Source organism: Tachysurus vachellii, chromosome 3, assembly GCF_030014155.1.
Source record: "Tachysurus vachellii isolate PV-2020 chromosome 3, HZAU_Pvac_v1, whole genome shotgun sequence".
Classification (NCBI taxonomy): domain Eukaryota; kingdom Metazoa; phylum Chordata; class Actinopteri; order Siluriformes; family Bagridae; genus Tachysurus; species Tachysurus vachellii.
This window is the reverse complement of record NC_083462.1, coordinates 30,626,362-30,647,114: the sequence shown is the minus strand read 5'-3', so window position 1 is coordinate 30,647,114 and position 20,753 is coordinate 30,626,362. Positions and strand designations below refer to the sequence as shown.

At 40.2% G+C, this 20,753-nt stretch overlaps 1 protein-coding gene across 1 annotated transcript; it reads right to left on the bottom strand.

The window, feature by feature from the left end:
• Window positions 1–473: 473 nt before the first annotated feature.
• Window positions 474–2,514, bottom strand: jun (Jun proto-oncogene, AP-1 transcription factor subunit). Its single transcript, XM_060866726.1, has one exon. It carries the CDS (start codon window positions 2,147–2,149, stop codon window positions 1,181–1,183), a length of 969 nt encoding a protein of 322 aa, XP_060722709.1. The 5' UTR covers window positions 2,150–2,514; the 3' UTR covers window positions 474–1,180.
• Between the last annotated feature and the right edge of the window lie 18,239 nt (window positions 2,515–20,753).

Sequence of the window (20,753 nt, the reverse complement as noted above, 5' to 3'; positions counted from 1 at the left end):
CTCAGGACATTGTTTCACAAATAAAATCACTCAGTGAATGTAATGTAAATGTTCTAATATTAATTGGTGCACAATTCCATCCAGCAGTTTGCTGATTTATCTGTTCATAAACACTTCACTGATCAAGCCAGTTATTTATCAGGTTTAGTTGATATTAAAGTGGATAAAATAGTATCTGTATTCAGACACACTTGTATTCACACTTTAACTATTTCTATATTTTGGAACTGTAGATGAATGAAAAATATCATCATCATCATTAGGCTTCTGGTCAGACTAACAAATTGTGTGGAAGTTACTGTGTATTATATTTACTATAAATAATTAAGTGAACAAAATATATTTGATGTATTGGTGTGTTAGAGAAGAGATACATGCACCTTTGCTTTAATCTCCTTCATGTTATGCATCACATGGACAGACGTGTGTGTTGGTAAGAATATGGACATTTCCATAGAGACAAGAGAACACTGTTTTCGTTTGACATACTTTTAATACAGTTCATAAATATTGATTAGTTTCTGATGAGACCAGGAAACAAACATAAAAAAAATTATGTAGAACTTTTATTACAAATGGTAAACTTAAGTACTCCTCTTTGTCTTTATTTACACATAACAATGAGTGAAACCTCATTAAAAAACTTTTTAGAAAAAGAAACTGCTGAAGCTCAACTAACTCAACGTCAATTTGATTCCGTTTAAGAGCAGAAAAAAATTACATTGCAACTCAGAAGTCAGGCAGCTTTTGTCAACAAGTTTTTTTCCCAAACTTAATTGGACGCAACTTCGTGCTTTTGGCGCGTTCTTACACAGTTCTGTCTTTCTTCTAATACTGAGTGCTCCTGTAAAGCTTAGGTCCATGCACAACTTGGTCAAAACGAGCAAGGTTGAGTCTCTTTCTGTCATTAGGAAAAAAGAAGAAACAACAATGTAACAGTGCGAGGCTCTCATGCTGTCCGGTTGTGCCCCGGTTTGTCACCAGTGAACGCAGTCGGAGGAGTTTTGAACTCCAATCCGGCCATCCTTTAACGCGCCAAAGCGCAAAGGCGCGCGGTCACACAGTTCCCGGTCCTGTTGGACTATTGCTAGTAGAGATGCTTTTACCGACCTGACGCCTCTGGTTAGCGTGTCCTTTCAGTCCGTTACGTGACAACTCCATTCGTCCTTTCTCTCCCTTTTCAGAATGTCTGCAGCTGCTGCGTCAACATGAGCTGACAGCCGCTGTTGACGTGGTTCATGACTTTCTGCTTGAGTTGTGCGACCTGTTCGCGCAGCATATTGGCGGTGGATGCCAGCTCTGAGTTTTGCGACTTGAGTGTCTTGACCTTATCCTCGAGGCGGGAGATTCTCTCCAGCTTCCTCTTGCGGCACTTGGAAGCGGCGATGCGGTTGCGCATGCGTTTGCGCTCGGCTTTGATGCGCTCCTGGCTCTCCATGTCGATGGGCGAGAGCGGTGGAGTCTCCCCGGGCATCTCGGGCACCGTCTGCGGCTCCTCTTTGAGCGCCTGCAGGCGCGGGTGCTGCACGGCCATGGTGTGCTGTTGCTGCTGCTGTGGTGGTGGCATAGACGTGGTTGTGTAGCTGCTCATGGCCGGGTTGGCGCTGGTGAAGCTCGGTGCCGTGGTGATAGCCGGGTTAAACGTGCTCAGGTCGGCGTAGACCGGTGGCTCCGAGCGCACGGAGTTGTACACGGATCCTCCTGCCACCGACGACACGGGCGCCATGGAGTTGTTGATCGTTGTCTGAGGGGTCGTGGTGACGCCGTTGGGCGGCATATGCTGGTGATGAAGCTCGGCCAGCGCTCGCACGAATCCCTCGGCGAAACCTTCTTGTTCGTCCGTGACATTTTTGGGACACAGGAACTGGGTTGGCGTTGGAGTCGTGGTAATCAGACCGTTACTGGACTGAATGATCAGGCGCTCCAGCTCGGGAGAGGCCAACTTGAGCAGGCCCACGTCCGGCGACGTGAGGATGTCACTGACTTTGGGTCGCAGGTGCGGCTTGAGCGCGCTGCTCGGGTCCGACAGGTTCAGCGTCATGTTGTGCTTCAGCGCTTTGGCGTTGTATCCGAACGCGGCGCCGTCGTGCTGCGTGAACGCGCCGTTCAGAGAGTCGTCGTAGAAAGTAGTTTCCATCTTAGTAGACATAGAAAGAGAAACCAAAACTTTTCCCGACTTTACCTTCGTCTTCTTTCAGCTTATCTCTGGACTGAAGTGTCAGAAAGCTTCAAACTTCACAGGTTACACTCCTTCTGTCCCATAACAAACTTTAGCGCGAAGGAAAAGTTCTCAAAAACGAACCAAACCACTGAAAGAACCGATCAAAACAAACGGATCTGGTCCTGTTATGAGATTTAAAAGTGTCTGCGATCGGAAAGCACACGGTTTTAAACTTTTATTTTGGATGTCAGCACTTCTCTCTGTCTCAGTTGTTCCTCTGTAGTGAAGTCTGTATACTCTGAGCTCCTCCAGCGTGGAGGCCAACCTTATCTCCTACCGCTGCAACACTAAAAATAGGCCTCCCAATGATGTCATGCCTGAAGTCTCTTATTGGCTGGAGGCGATTCGTGGGGCGTTTCACTGTGTTCAGATAAGGCACGTTGCCTAGACAACCACCAGAAGATTCTTCTCCGCGCAGTGCATTATGGGATGATGTAATGCTTCAAGTCGACGCACGGTGCATTATGGGATTACGTATTGTTTTTGACTATCTAGTTACGCGCTTAGATGTTTTGGACTGTAGAGGGATTTATATCGTGTTTCTGTTTTATCGAATATAACGTTTTAATAGCGGTTTGAAATGTTTATAAGGGGACACGAATTATTTTTTAAAGAGAATGACGGGCGTAAGAAGTCATTCTTGGCGTCGAGATTTTAAAATTAAAATCTGTACAGAAATATAGACGAGAGAGATTTAGTTCGATTCTGAAACGTACTGGAGAATTGTTTGGTTTAAAAAAAATGTTACGTGAAGTCACAGTGGTGAGACGTTTCCCTGTTCAGCCAATGGGAATGCGAGGGGGGCGGGGTTTCCAGTGGAGTGACAGCATGTCACAGGACGCGTCGGCTTTTAGGGAGAGTCTCAAAATTCCCTCTCTAGTTTTACAAGACAAATAACTAAAGCGATACATATAACAGCGTAAACATAATGTAAAATACACAATATTACATATCAGTGCTTGGATTAAGTCGTCGGCTGGTATTTTTCGAATCTATATATGGTTATGTAAACATTTTGTTTGTTTTTTCGACCAGGAATTTGACATCAGCCCTAAAGTAAGTCAAACTTATTTGCGCTCTCTGGCACGTTTCAGGCCACTGCCCAAAAACATATGACGTTGAAGCATAGTGACGTTGAAGCTTCAGTGACATATTAGAATAAAATCATAATCATAACTACACATTAATGCCTAAAAAAGTTAGTGGTTGTATTTTTTTTCATAGGATTTTAATTTTACCCCATTTCCTTAAAATCATTCATTCATTCATTCATTCATCTTCTACCGCTTATCCGAACTACCTCGGGTCACGGGGAGCCTGTGCCTATCTCAGGCGTCATCGGGCATCAAGGCAGGATACACCCTGGACGGAGTGCCAACCCATCGCAGGGCACACACACACACACACTCTCATTCACTCACGCAATCACACACTACGGACAATTTTCCAGAGATGCCAATCAACCTACCATGCATGTCTTTGGACCGGGGGAGGAAACCGGAGTACCCGGAGGAAACCCCCGAGGCACGGGGAGAACATCCAAACTCCACACACACAAGGCGGAGGCGGGAATCGAACCCCCAACCCTGGAGGTGTGAGGCAAACGTGCTAACCACTAAGCCACCGTGCCCCCTCCTTAAAATCAGAAATGTATTATTATCTTTTTTTTTAAGTTCCAATATTATATAACATAATATTATGTTATATAATATAATATAATATAATATAATATAATATAGTATTATAATATGATTTTATCTCACATATTGTTTATTTAAGTCTTATAAGAAGTATATATTTTATATTTGTAGATGCCTTTCTGCTCACGGCGGTTTTAAAGAGTGGTTGTTTACCATAAATTCTGCTAATCTGGACATTCGCCTTTGTCCCCTGTCATCGCAAAGTAGTCTGAAAATCCCAGGAGACAACCAGTTTCTGAAATACTCAATCCAGCCCGTGACTAAGATCATTTTGTTCTCCCCATTTTTATGTTTGATGTGAACATTAACTGCTATACTGGCTCATTAGATAATGGAATGAGTGTACAGGTGTTCCTAATAAAGAGACTGAGGGTATATATATCTAGATAGGAACATATTAAGACCCTAATCCAGAGACTTTGCAACGCCACTCACCCCTAATCATTCCCCTTTGTCATCTGCAGTGAAGGGGATAATAATATTTAAATCCAAAATGGGATCTGGAGGCTAATAGAAGCTGTTGGACAACACAAACTGTTGCACTGGTAAGCTGAGATAAAGAGACAACAAGAAAGTTAAGAATTGTATTGCCATCAGCAGTAGCAACGACTGAGGATAAAAAAAAGTCATCAGTGTGTAGTATGTATGTGATGGAGCTGTTGACAGATTTTTAGATATCAGTCAAGGATTACAGTCACCGAGCATCATAATTCTCAGCTTCCTCCCCTGAGGATCAGGATAAGCAAGACTTGAACAAGAGTACAGATTCTCCTAAACATGTCTTGAGTGTATTGATTAATTAGGAAGATTATAATGTTGTAAAAACACACACACACACACACACACACACACACACACACACACACACACACACAAAAAACAACTAAATGTGTGTTTGGGTACATAATGTCTATGTACACGATTATTGTGTTATTGTGTTATTACTTGTGTGTATTGCTTCAGGATTCAAGCAATGACAATGCAATTTCTCTGTATATGAATGTATGAGTAGTATTTTGTATTATTTCTGACCAGCTTCATTTGTTTTTATTCATTATATATGTGAAACACAATGGTCTAATGAAGTTTTGGTTTACATGATTGTTGAGTCAAAGCTTAAATATTACAGCATGAAGGTATCATCCTGCATCCTCATTCAGTGTATTATAATGTTTTCCCCATTAACAGAAACTGGAATGTCCAGTACAGTCCAGTTCGGCGTGGGAACTGTGACTTCTGTCTTTTGTCTCTAGACTACATACTAGGTCTGTTTAGGTGTCAGTTAAACAGACCTACTAACATGTCTGTTCAAGTGTCAGTTCAGCAGAACATTGAGGAGCAATAACATGCAGACATCTCAGTCGTTCTCTCTGTACTTTTGTCTGCCTTAAACCCGTATAAAAGCCTAATATAAATGACTTCGTCTGTACCAAGGTCATTGCCCTTTACCCTGTTATAAGAAATCATCTAGATTCTAATGGAGGAGAGGTCAAAGATCACCAAGCAATCCTGTCAAAAGTATGTTCATTGTCTGGGTGTGGCTGCAATCTTAGCGGCTATCTCCAGACTTGCCTAAGAGTAAATCAGAACCCTGGCGCTGTAGCTGGACAGAGAGAGAGAAAGAGACAGACAGAGAGAGAGAGAGAGCGCGAGAGGGAATATGTGTCTGTGTGTCTAAGAAATTGTTAGGCCTAAATTGTTAGTGGGTGGGACACAGGGGGTAGAGGGGTATATGTGGGGGGAGGGGGGGGGGGAGAGATTATATTATTGTTTCCTCTCAGCTATCTGATACAAAATCTCACAAAAAAACTATTAATATACCTATCAGATAGTATGATGTAACATAGCTGTTGAATTTCTAAAATAATCACAAATTATCATGGGCTTGAAACATTGTTAGAGTAGTCACCTAATTCTGAAGACCGTGACAAATTCTGAAGACTCATTAAAGACAACCCAATTGCAAATGGCAATAGAAACAGCAACAGATAGTTTAGCTCAGAAAAACCCCAATAAATCCATCCAAGTCCATTTGATGCTGTTGTGAAGTGTGCAGTCCATCTCTGAATGCCTGAGGTCAGTGTGCGGTTTAGAAAGTCTGTTTAAAAAGTCTAATTTATAGCCCTGAGGTCAGACATATGGTGGCCAGAGGTTGGAAAGACTGGAATGGACATTTCTGAGAAGGTATTTGTTGTGGTTGAACTTTATCAGGGGCTGAGAAAATACAGACAGTGAAAATACAGACAATATTGAATAGGCTTCAGTCCAGAGCTTTTCATGCCCAGCGATTATCTGGCAGACACAGAATTTAGGAGTCAGGAGTTAGCTGAGTTTTCTTATTCCAAGCTAAAATGGTAAAACACTTGCAGCGCTGATTGTTTAAATGTGCAGGAGAGAATGGCATTTCATTTATGGCATGTTGTTATTTTGTGGATTTGAGGCCAGTGTAGAGAAATGCTAAAAAAAAGAACATGGGTCTGATTTTATGGATCTGTGTATCTCATTATTATCCAGATTTCAGCACTGTCATTTCCTTTTAGTGCCCTTACTGAGAGACTAATGAATATTTACATAATGGGAAATGTGTTCATACAGTTGAGGCATGTGGTTTTATATGAACATTCGTGTCAGCTGAAGTGGTTAAGTCTCAGAGTGCGTTTGTGTTAACCTTTATTTTTTTTTCCTTCTCCTGATCCCCCTCCCCCCCATTTTTCCACCAGTCCCTCAGCAGCTCAGTAAAGCCAACATAAACGGGGGTGTGACCCATGCCATTGTGTTTGTGCTGCACATGGTCTCTTAAAGTAAAGAGAGGGTTCACACATGCACACACACACACACACACACACACATACACACACAGTCTCTGTACGTCTGTCCTTACTACAAGTACAGGCAGGAAATCCGTTGCCTTGAAAACAAGTTTTTAGTGGGCCTCCATTGTGTTGTGTTCTTTCCAGAAGAGCTGAGAGCACACGTGAGAGGGGTCAACTTCCTGAGCTCTCTCACTGTCGACACACATACAGTAATGAAACCACCTTCTATTTACCCAACACAGACATTCACACCCTTACATACATACATACATGCATAGAGGCATACACACACCCAAGTCTACATTCTGCACAGAACTGGAATTCCTCTTATGGAGGATGGATGTTCATTCTTCATGTCTTCATGTCCTTTTATAATTTTAGAAAACGTATTTCTTACCTTTTCCGGCACATTACACTATTGTTGCTCCAGTAGTGTGTGAGAGCGATAGCAGTGTGTGTACTCTTGTACTGTATGCTGGGAGAGATTGGGACTTTCTGTAGTTCTGCCTAGTGTCCTTTTCCTTGGCTTAGTATCAACGTGATCACTAATTCCACAGAGGTTTTCCCCTCCAAGAACTGCTGTTGTTTCAGCTGTTGAGGAAGAAGAAGACAAAAAATCCTGTCCCTCAATGAGCTGTTTGCTTAGCCAGCTGTGTCCTCGTGGACAATATGCATATTTTTTCCTTTATGGCCGATATCACTACCTCACGCATAATACCAGGAAGGTCATCAAGAAATTGCTGGATATTTGGTGGAGTTTTGGGAAAACTGTTAGCACCGGTTTCAAGGAAAATCATTGATCGCATTCGTTTATTTCAATCAACAAATAAAAAATCCTGTAATACGAGAACCTGTTGTGCTCTAATATGTCCCTGTTGGTTGGCAGTTAAAGGCTTCATAAAAAACAGGTGTTCTCCATATGTAGAGCTTGGGCAGGACTCAGACTATTAAATCTATGAAATCTCTATCTAAAGACTGCAGAAAGAAATGGAAACCATGAGTGTGCGTAGCATCCTTACATCTAATATCTATTCAAGCTGAATTACAGATTCTGTATATTATCTTGTTTCTAAGAAATGAAATGTTCAGTGATTAAGTTTGAAAAATGAAGCAGGAAAGAAGCTGGAAATTGGACAAGGACTACGATAAAGGCCAGGAATTATTTTACCATAGAGTATATCCTAACAGAATATTCTTCACATACAGTAGACAGTATCCGTTTTTTCTGTTCGCTCCTAGAGCCATTTAATTTTCTTTCATAGCATTTCTTTTCTCTCTTTACTGCTGAAGGTTGTGGATAGGCAAGAATATTCAGTAAAAGACAACCAAAATATTTCAGATTTATGATTTGGTGTGGGAGGGTTTCTAAAACTGAATATGTGGAATTCTTTTTGTTGAAGCAAATTATTCTTCATGAATGTATGTTATTCATGTTGCAGCACTTTGGTCTTGGAAATCTTCACCTCACTAATATAATATAGGGACACAGTGTATATAGTGCTGAATATTTTACTTTTTAATTGAATAATAGGGTGATGGAGTGAGCATGTGAGTGATGGAGTGAGCATGTGAGTGATGGAGTGAGCATGTGAGTGATGGAGTGAGCATGTGAGTGATGGAGTGAGCATGTGAGTGATGGAGTGAGCATGAGTGATGGAATGAGCATGTGAGTGATGGAGTGAGCATTTTAGTGATAGAGTGAGCATTTTAGTGATTGAGTGAGCTTGTGATTGATAGAGTGAGCATGCGAGTGATAGAGTGAGCATGTGAGTGATAGAGTGAGCATGTAAGTGATGGAGTGAGCATGTGAGTGATGGAGTGAGCATGTGAGTGATAGAGTGAGCATGTGAGTGATAGAGTGAGCATGTGAGTGATGGAGTGAGCATGTGAGTGATGGAGTGAGCATGTGAGTGATAGAGTGAGCATGTGAGTGATAGAGTGAGCATGTGAGTGATAGAGTGAGCATGTGAGTGATAGAGTGAGCATGTGAGTGATAGTGAGCATGTGAGTGATAGAGTGAGCATGTGAGTGATAGTGAGCATGTGAATGATAGAGTGAGCATGTGAGTGATAGTGAGCATGTGAGTGATAGAGTGAGCATGTGAGTGATAGAGTGAGCATGTGAGTGATAGAGTGAGCATGTGAGTGATAGAGTGAGCATGTGAGTGATAGTGAGCATGTGAGTGATAGTGAGCATGTGAGTGATAGAGTGAAATGAACGGTTCTGAAAAATGTAGAATTTTCATGTAGGGCCACCATAGTGCTGCCATTGTGCTTGTGTGACTTGCACCAAATGTTCTGTGTCACCTGCCACCCTCAACTCTTTAAAACAAACCTGTTGGTGAAGCAATGCCTTGACCCTGAACTGTTGACCGTGACCCAGCTGCATAATTGAATACGGCGTGTGCGCCGCCTTAGCTCTGTTACATACCTGTCAAAAGCCATTCTCCGAAATGTTCACTGTTTGCTATTACTGGCTAATTTGTTAAATGTCATTTCTTTCTCTGCTTTTAGAACTGAGACAGAAGCAACTGTTGCTGTTGTTGTTGTTTTTTACCCAGAACAAGGTTTCAGTGTCAGAATCATCTTGATTAGCGTTGGATTTTGACTGAACCCTAATGAATGTTTTCTCAAGGAAGTAGAAGAACATAGTCAATGATGAGTACATTTCTTTCTTTAGTTTATAGACCTTGCACTTGCCTGAAATATGAGCTGGCTTATTAATACTGATCTAACACAAGACGTACGTATGCTTTCTTAATTATTCTCATGATTAAAGCAAGATTATTAAGGCTGAGTACTTTATGTACTTTTAATTTTCAGTGTCAGTGCAAAATATGAAAGGCTGGAACTATATGTCAGAGCAGCCTTTTACCTCCTGATTGATGGTGTGGCAGTAAAAGGTTGAAATATCATGTCAAATCATTCAGCCATCGGTGTGCATGCACTTTTACAGCCTTTGCAGTCTCAAGCCTGTCAGTTTTATGTCTTTTTATGGCTGCAGACAGTGGAATTACATTATCAATATTGTCTCCCTCTTCTTCAGCTGTTCATCCATCACCATATTGCCCTTCACCTTAGCAGAGAGAAATGCCTCGCCTTGTTTCATGACATGTTAAGTTATCTCCGAGAGCTCCTTTAATTAATGTATCTGTACAGCGCAACAAAAAAGCGCAGACAGTGATTCCCAAAAGTCTCCCAAGGGGAGGGAGGTGGGCCACCATTCAGAGTTTATTAGCACTCCTAATTAATTGCCATTGAAGCATGATGATTAATTGCTGTTACATTGTCACTTATTAAATCCAGGGACTCATTGATTGCACTTATTATCTGTATGTGATAATTCAGATTGAGATGTATTTTGTGACTTCACTATGGAACATGAAGGATAGTCTGTTGCAGTTGACTGGTATCTATAGGACAGTTAAAGTCACACAGGTCAAAGGCTTTTTAAACATACTTCATATTACTTTCAGTAGTACAAGTTACTGTACATAGCTGCACATTAATGTGTATAAAAGACCAGCAGTACTAGAGGTAGTCTACCATATTTCTTAAGGTGTAATATTTGGATTTGTCCTCCATGGCTTTGGAGGATAAGCAACCCGTTCGCAGTAGGGAGTGGATAATTTATGGCCTCGAGCGTGCAAATGTATGCGTTCATGTGTCTGTTCTCTTTCCAGCTAATTTACCTTATGAATCCAAATGTGTCCGTTAACATTTAAGTGAAATCACCCACGCCCTAATGTTGGCAGCCTGTTAAGGTTATGCAGGTCTATTTAGAGAATTGTGTACACACACACAAACACACACACACACACACACACACACACACACACACACACACACACACACACACACACACACACACACACACAGAACAGGTTCTTCTGGCCACACTGTGGTTGCTTTGTGAAGCTGCCAACGTGCTTAATTGACTAGCACTCCAACCTGTCTGCTCACAGGTGAACCAACTTTTCTAACTCTCTGGGTCGCCGACGTCCAGCCGTGAACCAGACGCTTATTTGGGCCTAAACCTGACATGTGACAGACAGGTTAGCCCTTTCCTAACGGGATAATATTCAAGGAGCCTGTTTGATTTCTTTTTGCTGGAAGGCTGCGTCAAAACCTTTAACAGAAATGTGTGTGTCTGATTCAAGGGAATGATCAGTAGTTATTACACAGCACCGTGTCGCTGAGCTCATGGGCTGTACTGTTTGTACAGGTGCCCAACAATGTGGTGCTCTGCGCTGAAGCTTTTCCAGCCCATATCCCCCTCGTATGGTGTATGGTGACGGTGGTCTTTAGGAGCCCCTTGCTCCAACCAGCTCTCATACACACACTTCTCAGCATTTTGAATGCATACTCAATCATGTCTTTCCCTCTCCTATACACAGACAGTTATATAGGGAAAGGTGAAGATGTATTTGTGACTATGTTCCAGACACATTGTGCATTGTATAAACATGACAATAGCTGTTACCTTTGTCTTGAACTGGCACATTAGAGATTAACATTATGATGTTGTGGGTTTTTCGTATATTGTGAAGCAAGCACACAGGCTTACGGGTAGCAAACTGTTACTGGAAGTTGTGTAGGTGTCATTCTCTTAATTTCTTTTTGGTCTGTAGCCACAGATGGCTTATGATGTGAGCTGTTTTCTATGACACCATTACAAACTGCAGACGAACGCAAAAAATGCATGCTTTTATATTATGCCTTTATACTCTAACTTTGTGGAGATAAGTGCCTTTATACTTACCCTGCCATTAAGTATTTAATGATTTCAGCAAAGCCTGGCCTCTGTAATGTACACAGCTGTGTGTTGAGTTCGATCTGGTCAATTATTAATGAATTATTAATGCTGTAATTGGGCCAGATGGCATTATGTGCAAGGTTTGCGCAGACATCTACAAAGACATCAGTGATGGGTAAATTGACTAAGTACCTCTTAATATGAGTTATACCGACCATGGATCGAAAATGATCCTCACTCTTGTGTTATGATTATTGCTGACTAAAGCAACAAATTGGAGAATTATTTTCTACCTTATGCCTTTCTTTTTTTTTTTTTTTGTATATTAATAGAACTATTCTTAGAGCATGATCTCTCTTGTTATGTAGGGAAATTTACTTTTTTTTTTTCTCTACATCCTCAAAATTCAGTGTCGTGTACCAGGAATCTGTTGTTCCTTCTTCGTCAAACGCTTGTGGCTTTTTTTGCACTATAATTGAATGGCATTCTAATTTGACTCTAAATACCGTTTCCTTTTTTTTTCCTGACCTGAGGCTTTTCTAGACAACATTAGTGAAAATATTATGAAGCCATCTCTAGTTCAGCGAGCAATTTCCCCTTAGCTAACCATGCTTTCCCTCGTGTTACTGTGACACTGATTCTTTCTCTTTCTATGTTTTCCTCTTTTTCTTTAAATTCCCAAAAATCCTCGAAGACTCCAGACTGAGTCTTCCTTCTTCTACAAAGCTGTATGCTTGCAGCTCAAATCCTCTGTTCATTAGAAGTGTCAAGTTGTTGTTAGAGGGCTGTAAGTTAGAGGGCTGCCTGTTCTCAGCCATGCTGGTTGTGCCTTTGTAGGAAATTTTAACCAGGAATCCCACGTTTTCTAATCCAGCTTGTATTAAATGTTATGCTAGTGGACATAGCTTTCCATATAAATTGTTTTAAATGATATCACAGTTTTAGATTTGGTTTGAACATGGTGGGGTTTGAAGTGTGATATTAAATAAATGGAAAAATCAGCTTTTTATATTTACAGTGTCATTACATCATGTCCATCTGCTTATCTATCTATCTATCTATCTATCTATCTATCTATCTATCTATCTATCTATCTATCTATCTATCTATCTATCTATCTATCTATCTATCAACCTTGATCATTTGAATTTTAAAATAAAATTTAGCAAGCATAACACAAGGTTGTTTTCCTGCAAACTTGTTATATTGATAGTTGTGACTAAAGGTGTTCTGCAATGAATTAGCTAGCGAGCTACAGTAAATGTGAAGTGCTGTTCACTAAATTGTGCCATATGATCTTTCCTCCTTCTGAGTATTACCATGTTTTATTTATTTATTTATTTATTTGTATTTTGCCATTCTCTCTCTGTCTGTCTCCGACCAGCAATGCAAAATGGCCTGCAGAGCATCTCTTCTCTTCTCTTCTCTTCTCTTCTCTTCTCTTCTCTTCTCTTCTCTTCTCTTCTCTTCTCTTCTCTTCTCTTCGTCTTTAAAGCTACCTGTGGTCTGGTCTTCCAGCCACACTGAAGTTATCAAGTGTTGTGTTGTGAGGTGAAAGTTGGGTGATACATAGGAGGGCTTTTAGTATCTTTATTATGACAAACTCACGATTGGGGGTTGATGTGGTTAGCCTGGAAACTACGTCTAAATTTGAGAAAGGTTTCTAGAAAGGTTTTTTTTATTTTTTTATTTATTTTTTTTTCTACCAGGTGAGATACAGTAAGCGATCATATAAAGAAGAGAAGATGACTGTGGGAGAGTTGTTTAGCTGTTTAGCTTTATGAGTTGGACTGAAACCATGCTTAGGTTTATATGAAAGTGTTTATACAACCTCTGAGAAATTTCCACCTGAGAAAGCAACAAACTAAAAAAAACAAAAAAAAAAATCTACTTTACCTCAAGTGACATTTGTATGCTTCTCTCAACATGAGCTCGAGTAACACGGCTTCCTCCCAGTGCTTCGGTGCTCTTGCTCTTCTCTTGTCCTCCCTCTTGAGCGGTGTATAATATTGATCTGTGATCACATTTCATAGCTGTTAGACTCAATCTGATACACATTGGCTTGGAGCAGCCCTCATACTTACTCTCTCACACTCTCTAGTTCTCTTGCGGTCTCTGGAGACCTGTGCTATCACCAGACCAGAGACCTCTTACACACACACACATACGCACTCACACAAACACACACACACACACACACACACACACACACACACACACACACACACACACACACACACACACACACACACACACACACACACACCACACACAGGCTGCCTGTTACTTAAGCCCAAAGAAGAGCACATTTCATGCAGCCTTACAGGATCAAATGTCTTGGGTAATGTAGTTTGTATTTAATATTGATTTGCACAGATTTTAGACAGTTAGGTTTATCTTTAATGCGATAACATTTGTAATTATCGCATTTGATGTGATCAGAAAAGTTTAGATTCACGCTTACACTGAAAAGAGCTTGGGTTATGATTGTGTTCTGTTCCAGGAAATAATCTTCTTATCAAATTAAACGTCAAGAAGGCTCTTCAGTTGAAGTGTCGGTTTATGTGTGATTATGTGTACGTACTTGTCTCAGAGTTTATGAATTTCCACACACAAAAAAAGGAGGTGGAAATCTGGTGAATATTTGAGTGATGGATATTGTGTTTACATCTTTCACCTCAGTGAGGCTGACAAGCAGCATGTCAGTGTGTCTTTATTACTGTGAGAGAGAAAAAGAGAGAGAGAGAGAGAGAGAGAGAGAGAGAGAGAGAGAGAAAGAGAGAGAGAGAGAGAGAGAGAGAGAGAGAGAGATTTTGTTGTCAAACTGCTTGGCCCAGCATTGGTTGCCATGCCAACCGAAACAACAAATATTTAGAGCTATGTAGCACCTTCTTTCGAAATTCCAGTTCCAGGCTCCAATCAAAAACCCCCTCCTATTTTTTTTCTTCTTGTCACTAGAATGGTGTCTTTGTCTGGTGGTAGTGAACTTGAAAACACTGCTGAGGTGTGCAGTGTTTTCACTCAACACTCACTCACTCACATTCAAGTGGTCTCTCTCTCTCTCTCTCTCTCTCTCTCTCTCTCTCTCTCTCTCTCTTGTCTCTGCTTCATCTATAGCTGTGTGTGTGTGTGTGTGTGTAATTTGGACAGGATAAAAAAACTTGTTTGAGAATTCACAAAATATATTTCATGCAAGTGTTTGAATTTGTTACCCTTGATTATATAGTAGGGGGGCACGGTGGCTTAGTGGTTAGCACGTTCGCCTCACACCTCCAGGGTTGGAGGTTCGATTCCCGCCTCCGCCTTGTGTGTGTGGAGTTTGCATGTTCTCCTTGCATGTTGCGTGAGTGAATGAGAGTGTGTGTGTGTGCGCCCTGTGATGGTTTGGCACTCCGTCCAGGGTGTATTCTGCCTTAATGCCCGATGACGCCTGAGATGACGCGGAGGTAGTTCGGATAAGCGGTAGAAAATAAATGAATGAATGAACGAATGAATGATTAGAAAGTGTAGCTCTGTCTTGACACCATTGCTGTTGCAGCTCTGACCCTTTCTCATCACATGGCAGCCATGGCTTGTTAAAGCAGCCCTTCACGATGGCCAGTCTGTCCACAATGACTCTGTAGTTTGTTGTTTGCATTAGTGTGTATTAATGAAGTGAGGTTCACGAGCAGTCCCTTATCGTGTGTGTGTGTGTGTGTGTGTGTGTGTGTTTAAATGTAATTTGTAAATAAACCATTAACTTTCATTCCAGTCTCTCGATGAAGAAGAAAAATACATCAGTTCATCATTAGTGCAAAATTTATAACATTTAAGGCTGTGGAGTTGTGGTGGTTTAGGGGACTAATGATCATCATCCGGTTTCTCTACTTTCACTAGTCTCTGTACCAAAGTGTAAGTGTATTTCTACAGTGTATCTCTAACATGTCTTTTTGTTTAAAAATGTCAGGTCCATGCATAGATTAAAACCAGGACACCAGCTCACTTTTTGCTCATTTATTCATTTTTAATTTTTTTCATCTTAACAGTTTTTTAAACAGGATTGTAAAATCTAGAACATTTCACTTGAATGTGGAACTTAAGAAAGAAAGAAAGTGTTTTTTCTTTTGTTTGTTTGTTTGTTTTTTTCCACTTATTGTATACCCGCTGTGATTTTAAGAATACTTTGTACAAGCCAGGCTCTGGTATAAATAAAAGACATTCTTTAATTGGAACATTTTATTGCTGTAGAAATGTTCACTCCTTTTGCGTGCCATAAAGCTTTGGGTTGTAAAAATCAGAGGGCATAATGTTCTTTTCCTCCTCCTCCATTCCCTCTTTCTCTCTCTCTCCACTGCCATAGCTGACCTTGACCCTGATGCTATCTGAGGAGCTGCAGCAAAGATACGGTGTGTGTGTATGTGTGTGTGTGTGTGTGTGTGTGTGTATGTGTGTGTGAATACATGTCTTCCCATAAAGTTTGTATGCTGTGTGAAAAATAAATGTCAAAAATATGTAAAATGCAATATTTAGGCTAATTTATTCTATTTAATGCACATTTTGCAGTCGTGTGTGTGTGTGTGTGTGTGTGTGTGTGTGTAAGAGAGAGAGAGAAAGAGAAAGAAAGAAAGAGAGAGAGAGAGAGAGAGAGAGAGAGAGAGAGAGAGAGAGAGCACTTGTATAGTGTTTTTCCATCAGGCAATATCTTAATATCTCTCTCTCTCTCTCTCTCTTTCTCTTTCTCTCTTTCTCTTTCTCTCTTTCTCGTTCTCTCTCTCTTTCTCTCTTTCTTTCCCTTTCTCTCTCTCTCTCTCTCTCTCTCTCTCTCTCTCTCTCTCTCTCTCTCTCTCTCTCTCTCTCTTTCTCTTTCTCTCTCTTTCTCTTTCATATGTGGTGTTTCACTTCTGCCCTTTGCCCAGAAAACTATTCAGAAATCACCAGAGAAATACCAAACAGACTTTTTCAGGCTGCATCTCATTAAGCAAGCGTGAAAGATCAACAGGGAGGAAACTAATAACATATAAAAGTTATTATACATAACACAATTAATGATATGATCAATCTGAGATGCTTCAATGCTCTACGTTGTGTATATTATTAATAATAACACGAGACTAGTCAAGCTGAACTACTATAGCATTGTTACACTATTGCACTGATTTTTTTCATGTTGGTCTGAAAGAGAAGTTACATGATGTTAATAATGGAGTGAAAATCCTCAACATTGGACTCAACACTATTCAAATTAAAATTTTATTGGTCACATACACGGTACAACATGGTAGTGAAATACTTTTCTCAACTGTCCGTTTTATAAACAATAAAAAACACTCTCACTCTCATTCATCTTCTACCGCTTATCCGAACTACCTCGGGTCACGGGGAGCCTGTGCCTATCTCAGGCGTCATCGGGCATCAAGGCAGGATACACCCTGGACGGAGTGCCAACCCATCGCAGGGCACACACACACTCTCTTTCACTCACACAATCACACACTACGGACAATTTTCCAGAGATGCCAATCAACCTACCATGCATGTCTTTGGACCGGGGAAGGAAACCGGAGTACCCGGAGGAAACCCCCGAGGCACGTGGAGAACATGCAAACTCCACACACAAGGCGGAGGCGGGAATCGAACCCCCAACCCTGGAGGTGTGAGGCGAACGTGCTAACCACTAAGCCACCGTGCCCCTCAATAAAAATCATGTAACTGTAAATAGAATAGGGTTATAAATGGGGATGTAACCAAATGAAATAAAAGGGTAAAACAAAGAGGTAAAATAAAATAAGAAATGAACTACAGTGGCATTTATCTGTACATTAGAAAAATAAAATAGATAAATTTAGTTATTGATGAAATACAGTGGGATGAATACAGGATGTTGATTATATAGCTGGACTTATTAGACTACTAGCTCTTGCTCTTCATTTAAGTTCCGGTTTATTTTCTCAGCTGGACAAAACAACACAACTCTAGATGAAATCAATCACATGTACGTCTATTTGCAGAATTGTTTTTGAAGTCTTTATCAATAAATATATCGAGACTCGTTCAATAGGTCACTGACTGGATCTTCGTTTGGATGTAATAAATTTTTTTTTTTGCTAGTGTAAATATTCCAGGAAGATGTACAGAGTCTGTGGGAAGTTCGTTCCACCACCCAGTTGTCTGATCTAAGAGACTAATAGATAATAGTGATAAAGTTATAGTGTGGTCTGGTGTTTGGTGTGTGTGTGATCACCGCTGGAATACGATGGCTTTATAAAAGACCTTTATGTTAACAGTCAGCACAAAGTCTTTAACGTTACAGGACACATATCTAGATTTATGTGAAGACATCCATTTCACATGTAGTTCAGGCTTCAGCAAAAGTTCAGTGATGCTCCAGTTAAAGATAGTTGAGTCATTCTGCTTGTTACACTTACAGTAATCTTTTAATGAATTCAGAACCTCATAAATGTCATCAATATAAATGGTAAGCAGAGAGATATTGTGTGGAGGCATTTGGACTTTCTGTAAAGTCTTGCTTCGGTTTAACCTAAGCAATCGAAAACAAAGCAGATTGTTGTACAAGTAACCCTGTTTTTTTTTTGTTTTTTTTTCTTCTTCCAGTAATCAGGCTTAGAAAACTCGAACAAAACTGAAGGAATGTAATTAAGTTAAAGAAAGACAAATGACGAGAATTCGGTCTGATATATTCTCTCATAATTCTCTCACACATTTTATCTCTGGAATTTCGTGTGTGATTAAGTTTATGGGGTTGTGTTCAAATATTGGTATGTGTGTGTGTGTGTGTGTGTGTGTGTGTGTGTGTGTGTGTGTGTGTGTGTGTATCATTTACAATTAATGAATACATGTCAGGAATGTGCCTCTTACGTTTATCATTAATCATTGCTAACATACTGTTACAGAGGACAATTTGAGCATAAGCCAAAATGTGTGTGTGTGTGTGTGTGTGTGTGTGTACACATGTGTTCATACCACAAAGGTTGGTATTTCACCCCATGCAGTCCAAGGTGAGTTTCGGATGGAATTTTTCCCATCTCCTGTTTATTCTTGCTAAACCAGTTGAACTACAGTTCAACTACATGTTTCAACCAACTGTCTCTCTTCTTTTTTTTTTTTTTTTTATTCATTCGCTTAAAATAAAGACATTTCTATTAGTGTCAAATTTGTTTTGACATCTGATCTTCATATAAGACACTTCATATAAGATACTTTGTGAGGATCAAAACAGGAAGCCAGGTCTGATTTGTCAGATTCAGGAATTAGATGTGATGGGCAGGACATGTTGTACACATGGAGGACAACTGTATACCAAATCAGGCCTTGTATGGTGAACTGAAAATTGGCAGGCACTCAAAATTGGCAAGCGACGGAAACGTATATCATGATCGCATCACAATAAAATTGAAAGCCGTAAGAATTGACGTCAATAACAAGAAAAGGATTGCACGATCCGGAGGAAGATGGCATTTAAGAACGTACATACCTGGCATGCCGGGCGGTAAAAATTGTAGACACGTACACATGAGGAAATTGATCTGCAAGACGAGATCAGGAACAAATTGACGTGTCGAAAACGTGAGTGAGCCATAAGCCATTAGCTTATGTATGGAATGCTTTATAATTCAATGGAAAAATTCTGTATGTTGGATATACAGATTGAGTTTAAAGCAGACACGGAAATCTTCTCACCCTGGTACATTTGTTCATTTGGGAACTTTTTGTGAGTTGAAATATCCTGAAACATCTACAAACAAGTTTATATGAAACTTCCACCTGAGACCACCATCTGGTTGAAAGGCACCAGCTGTGTATATTTATGTAGCCTGTAAACAGTGTGTGTGTATGTGTGTGTTAGGGGCTACAGTATGGAATGCCCCATCAAGAATGCCCTTATTTTCATTTCCTGTTAGTGAGACCAAGGACTAAGAAAACGGCTGCCGTTAACTCTGTGTGATTCTAGGATCGGTGTCTGTCGGGTGTCTGGGTCATGCCTTAACAGCCAAAGGTTTAACAACAGGAACCTGAAGGTTGTTGGTTTGAATCCCAGCTGGAGCACTAAGGGATGTTGACTTAGTAGGATTGCAGTGGACGTGCTAATTTCCAGGCTTTTTCCATCTGACCCTTTATTTGAGAAAGATATTCAATTTCCTCTGTGTGTTCCTGCCCTTGCCCTCTCCTGCAGTCACCTTCACGGTCTGTAGCTGAAATCAGAAAGATGTGAGGAAGTGAAACTTGGCTGTATGACTTTGTGTGCTGGTTAAATGCAGTACTGTTTACAGTCATGTTGATCTTATCAGTGTATGTGCTGGTAAAAGATGCCGTGTACCAAGTTTGAGGTATATGTCTAGTCATATTAATAAAACTGTTTGTACAGATTAAAAAGATAACATTTGTTTATCTCGCTCATTTTTTTAAATCATTCATAAAAACAGCTGTAGCTTAGAATGATTGTGGCAAGGCAAAAAGCATAAATGTGTTAGCCAGTTAGCATCATGTGGTCTAATACAGTTTGTAAACACCAGTGAACAAAACTAATAATGAGGCAAGATACAGATAAAAGTATTTTATACTTTTAATTTCTTAGAGATGAGTGTAAATGTATTGTAGCTTAGAGAAAACATTTGGATTATTCCATGGCTAAATTCTGGAGCCTGAATGAAAAGAGCCAAATGCGACAAAAGTTTTTTTTTTATTTTTTTAAACTAAAATAGTATTTCTTCTGCTCATAACATACCATGACGTCTAAAATTAGGAAAGGAACCATAACATATTTTAGCAAAATCATGTTTTTTTTCCACTCATTAAAACTTTACATTAAATCACGCCTATGTTATGTGTCTACAAACACCGCATTGGGTAATGAGCCAGTTTAACAAATACACAGCTAGAAACAACCACTCTGCCTAAAGATCTCGAAATCCTTGCTAGCAAAGTACAGTTTCCTCATGCAACGAATGCTGATCATGTCGTTGGATATTTACGTAGTAAATATTTTTGTAGTCAAACTGACAAAAGCCTAATCAAATCCCTTTGCAATCAACTGTCGATTGTATCGGACTTTAATAATAACAGTTCAGAGAGAAGCTTAGTCAGGAAAATTTGAAACATCAGGTCTGGTTCATAAAGATCCAGGCTGTGTTTAGTTGATTGACAGACTGAGTAATTAATAACAGAAAGGAATGATTGGGGGTCTGGTGAGTAAATTAACTTTTGTTTTCTTAATCTGGCGAATGTCAAACTCCAGCAATCAACATGGCAATCTACACTTGCTTTTAG

Coding starts and splice junctions, on each gene's coding strand:
- jun (XM_060866726.1), bottom strand. CDS start 2,149: ATGTCTACTAAGATGGAAACTACTTTCTACGACGACTCTCTGAACGGC.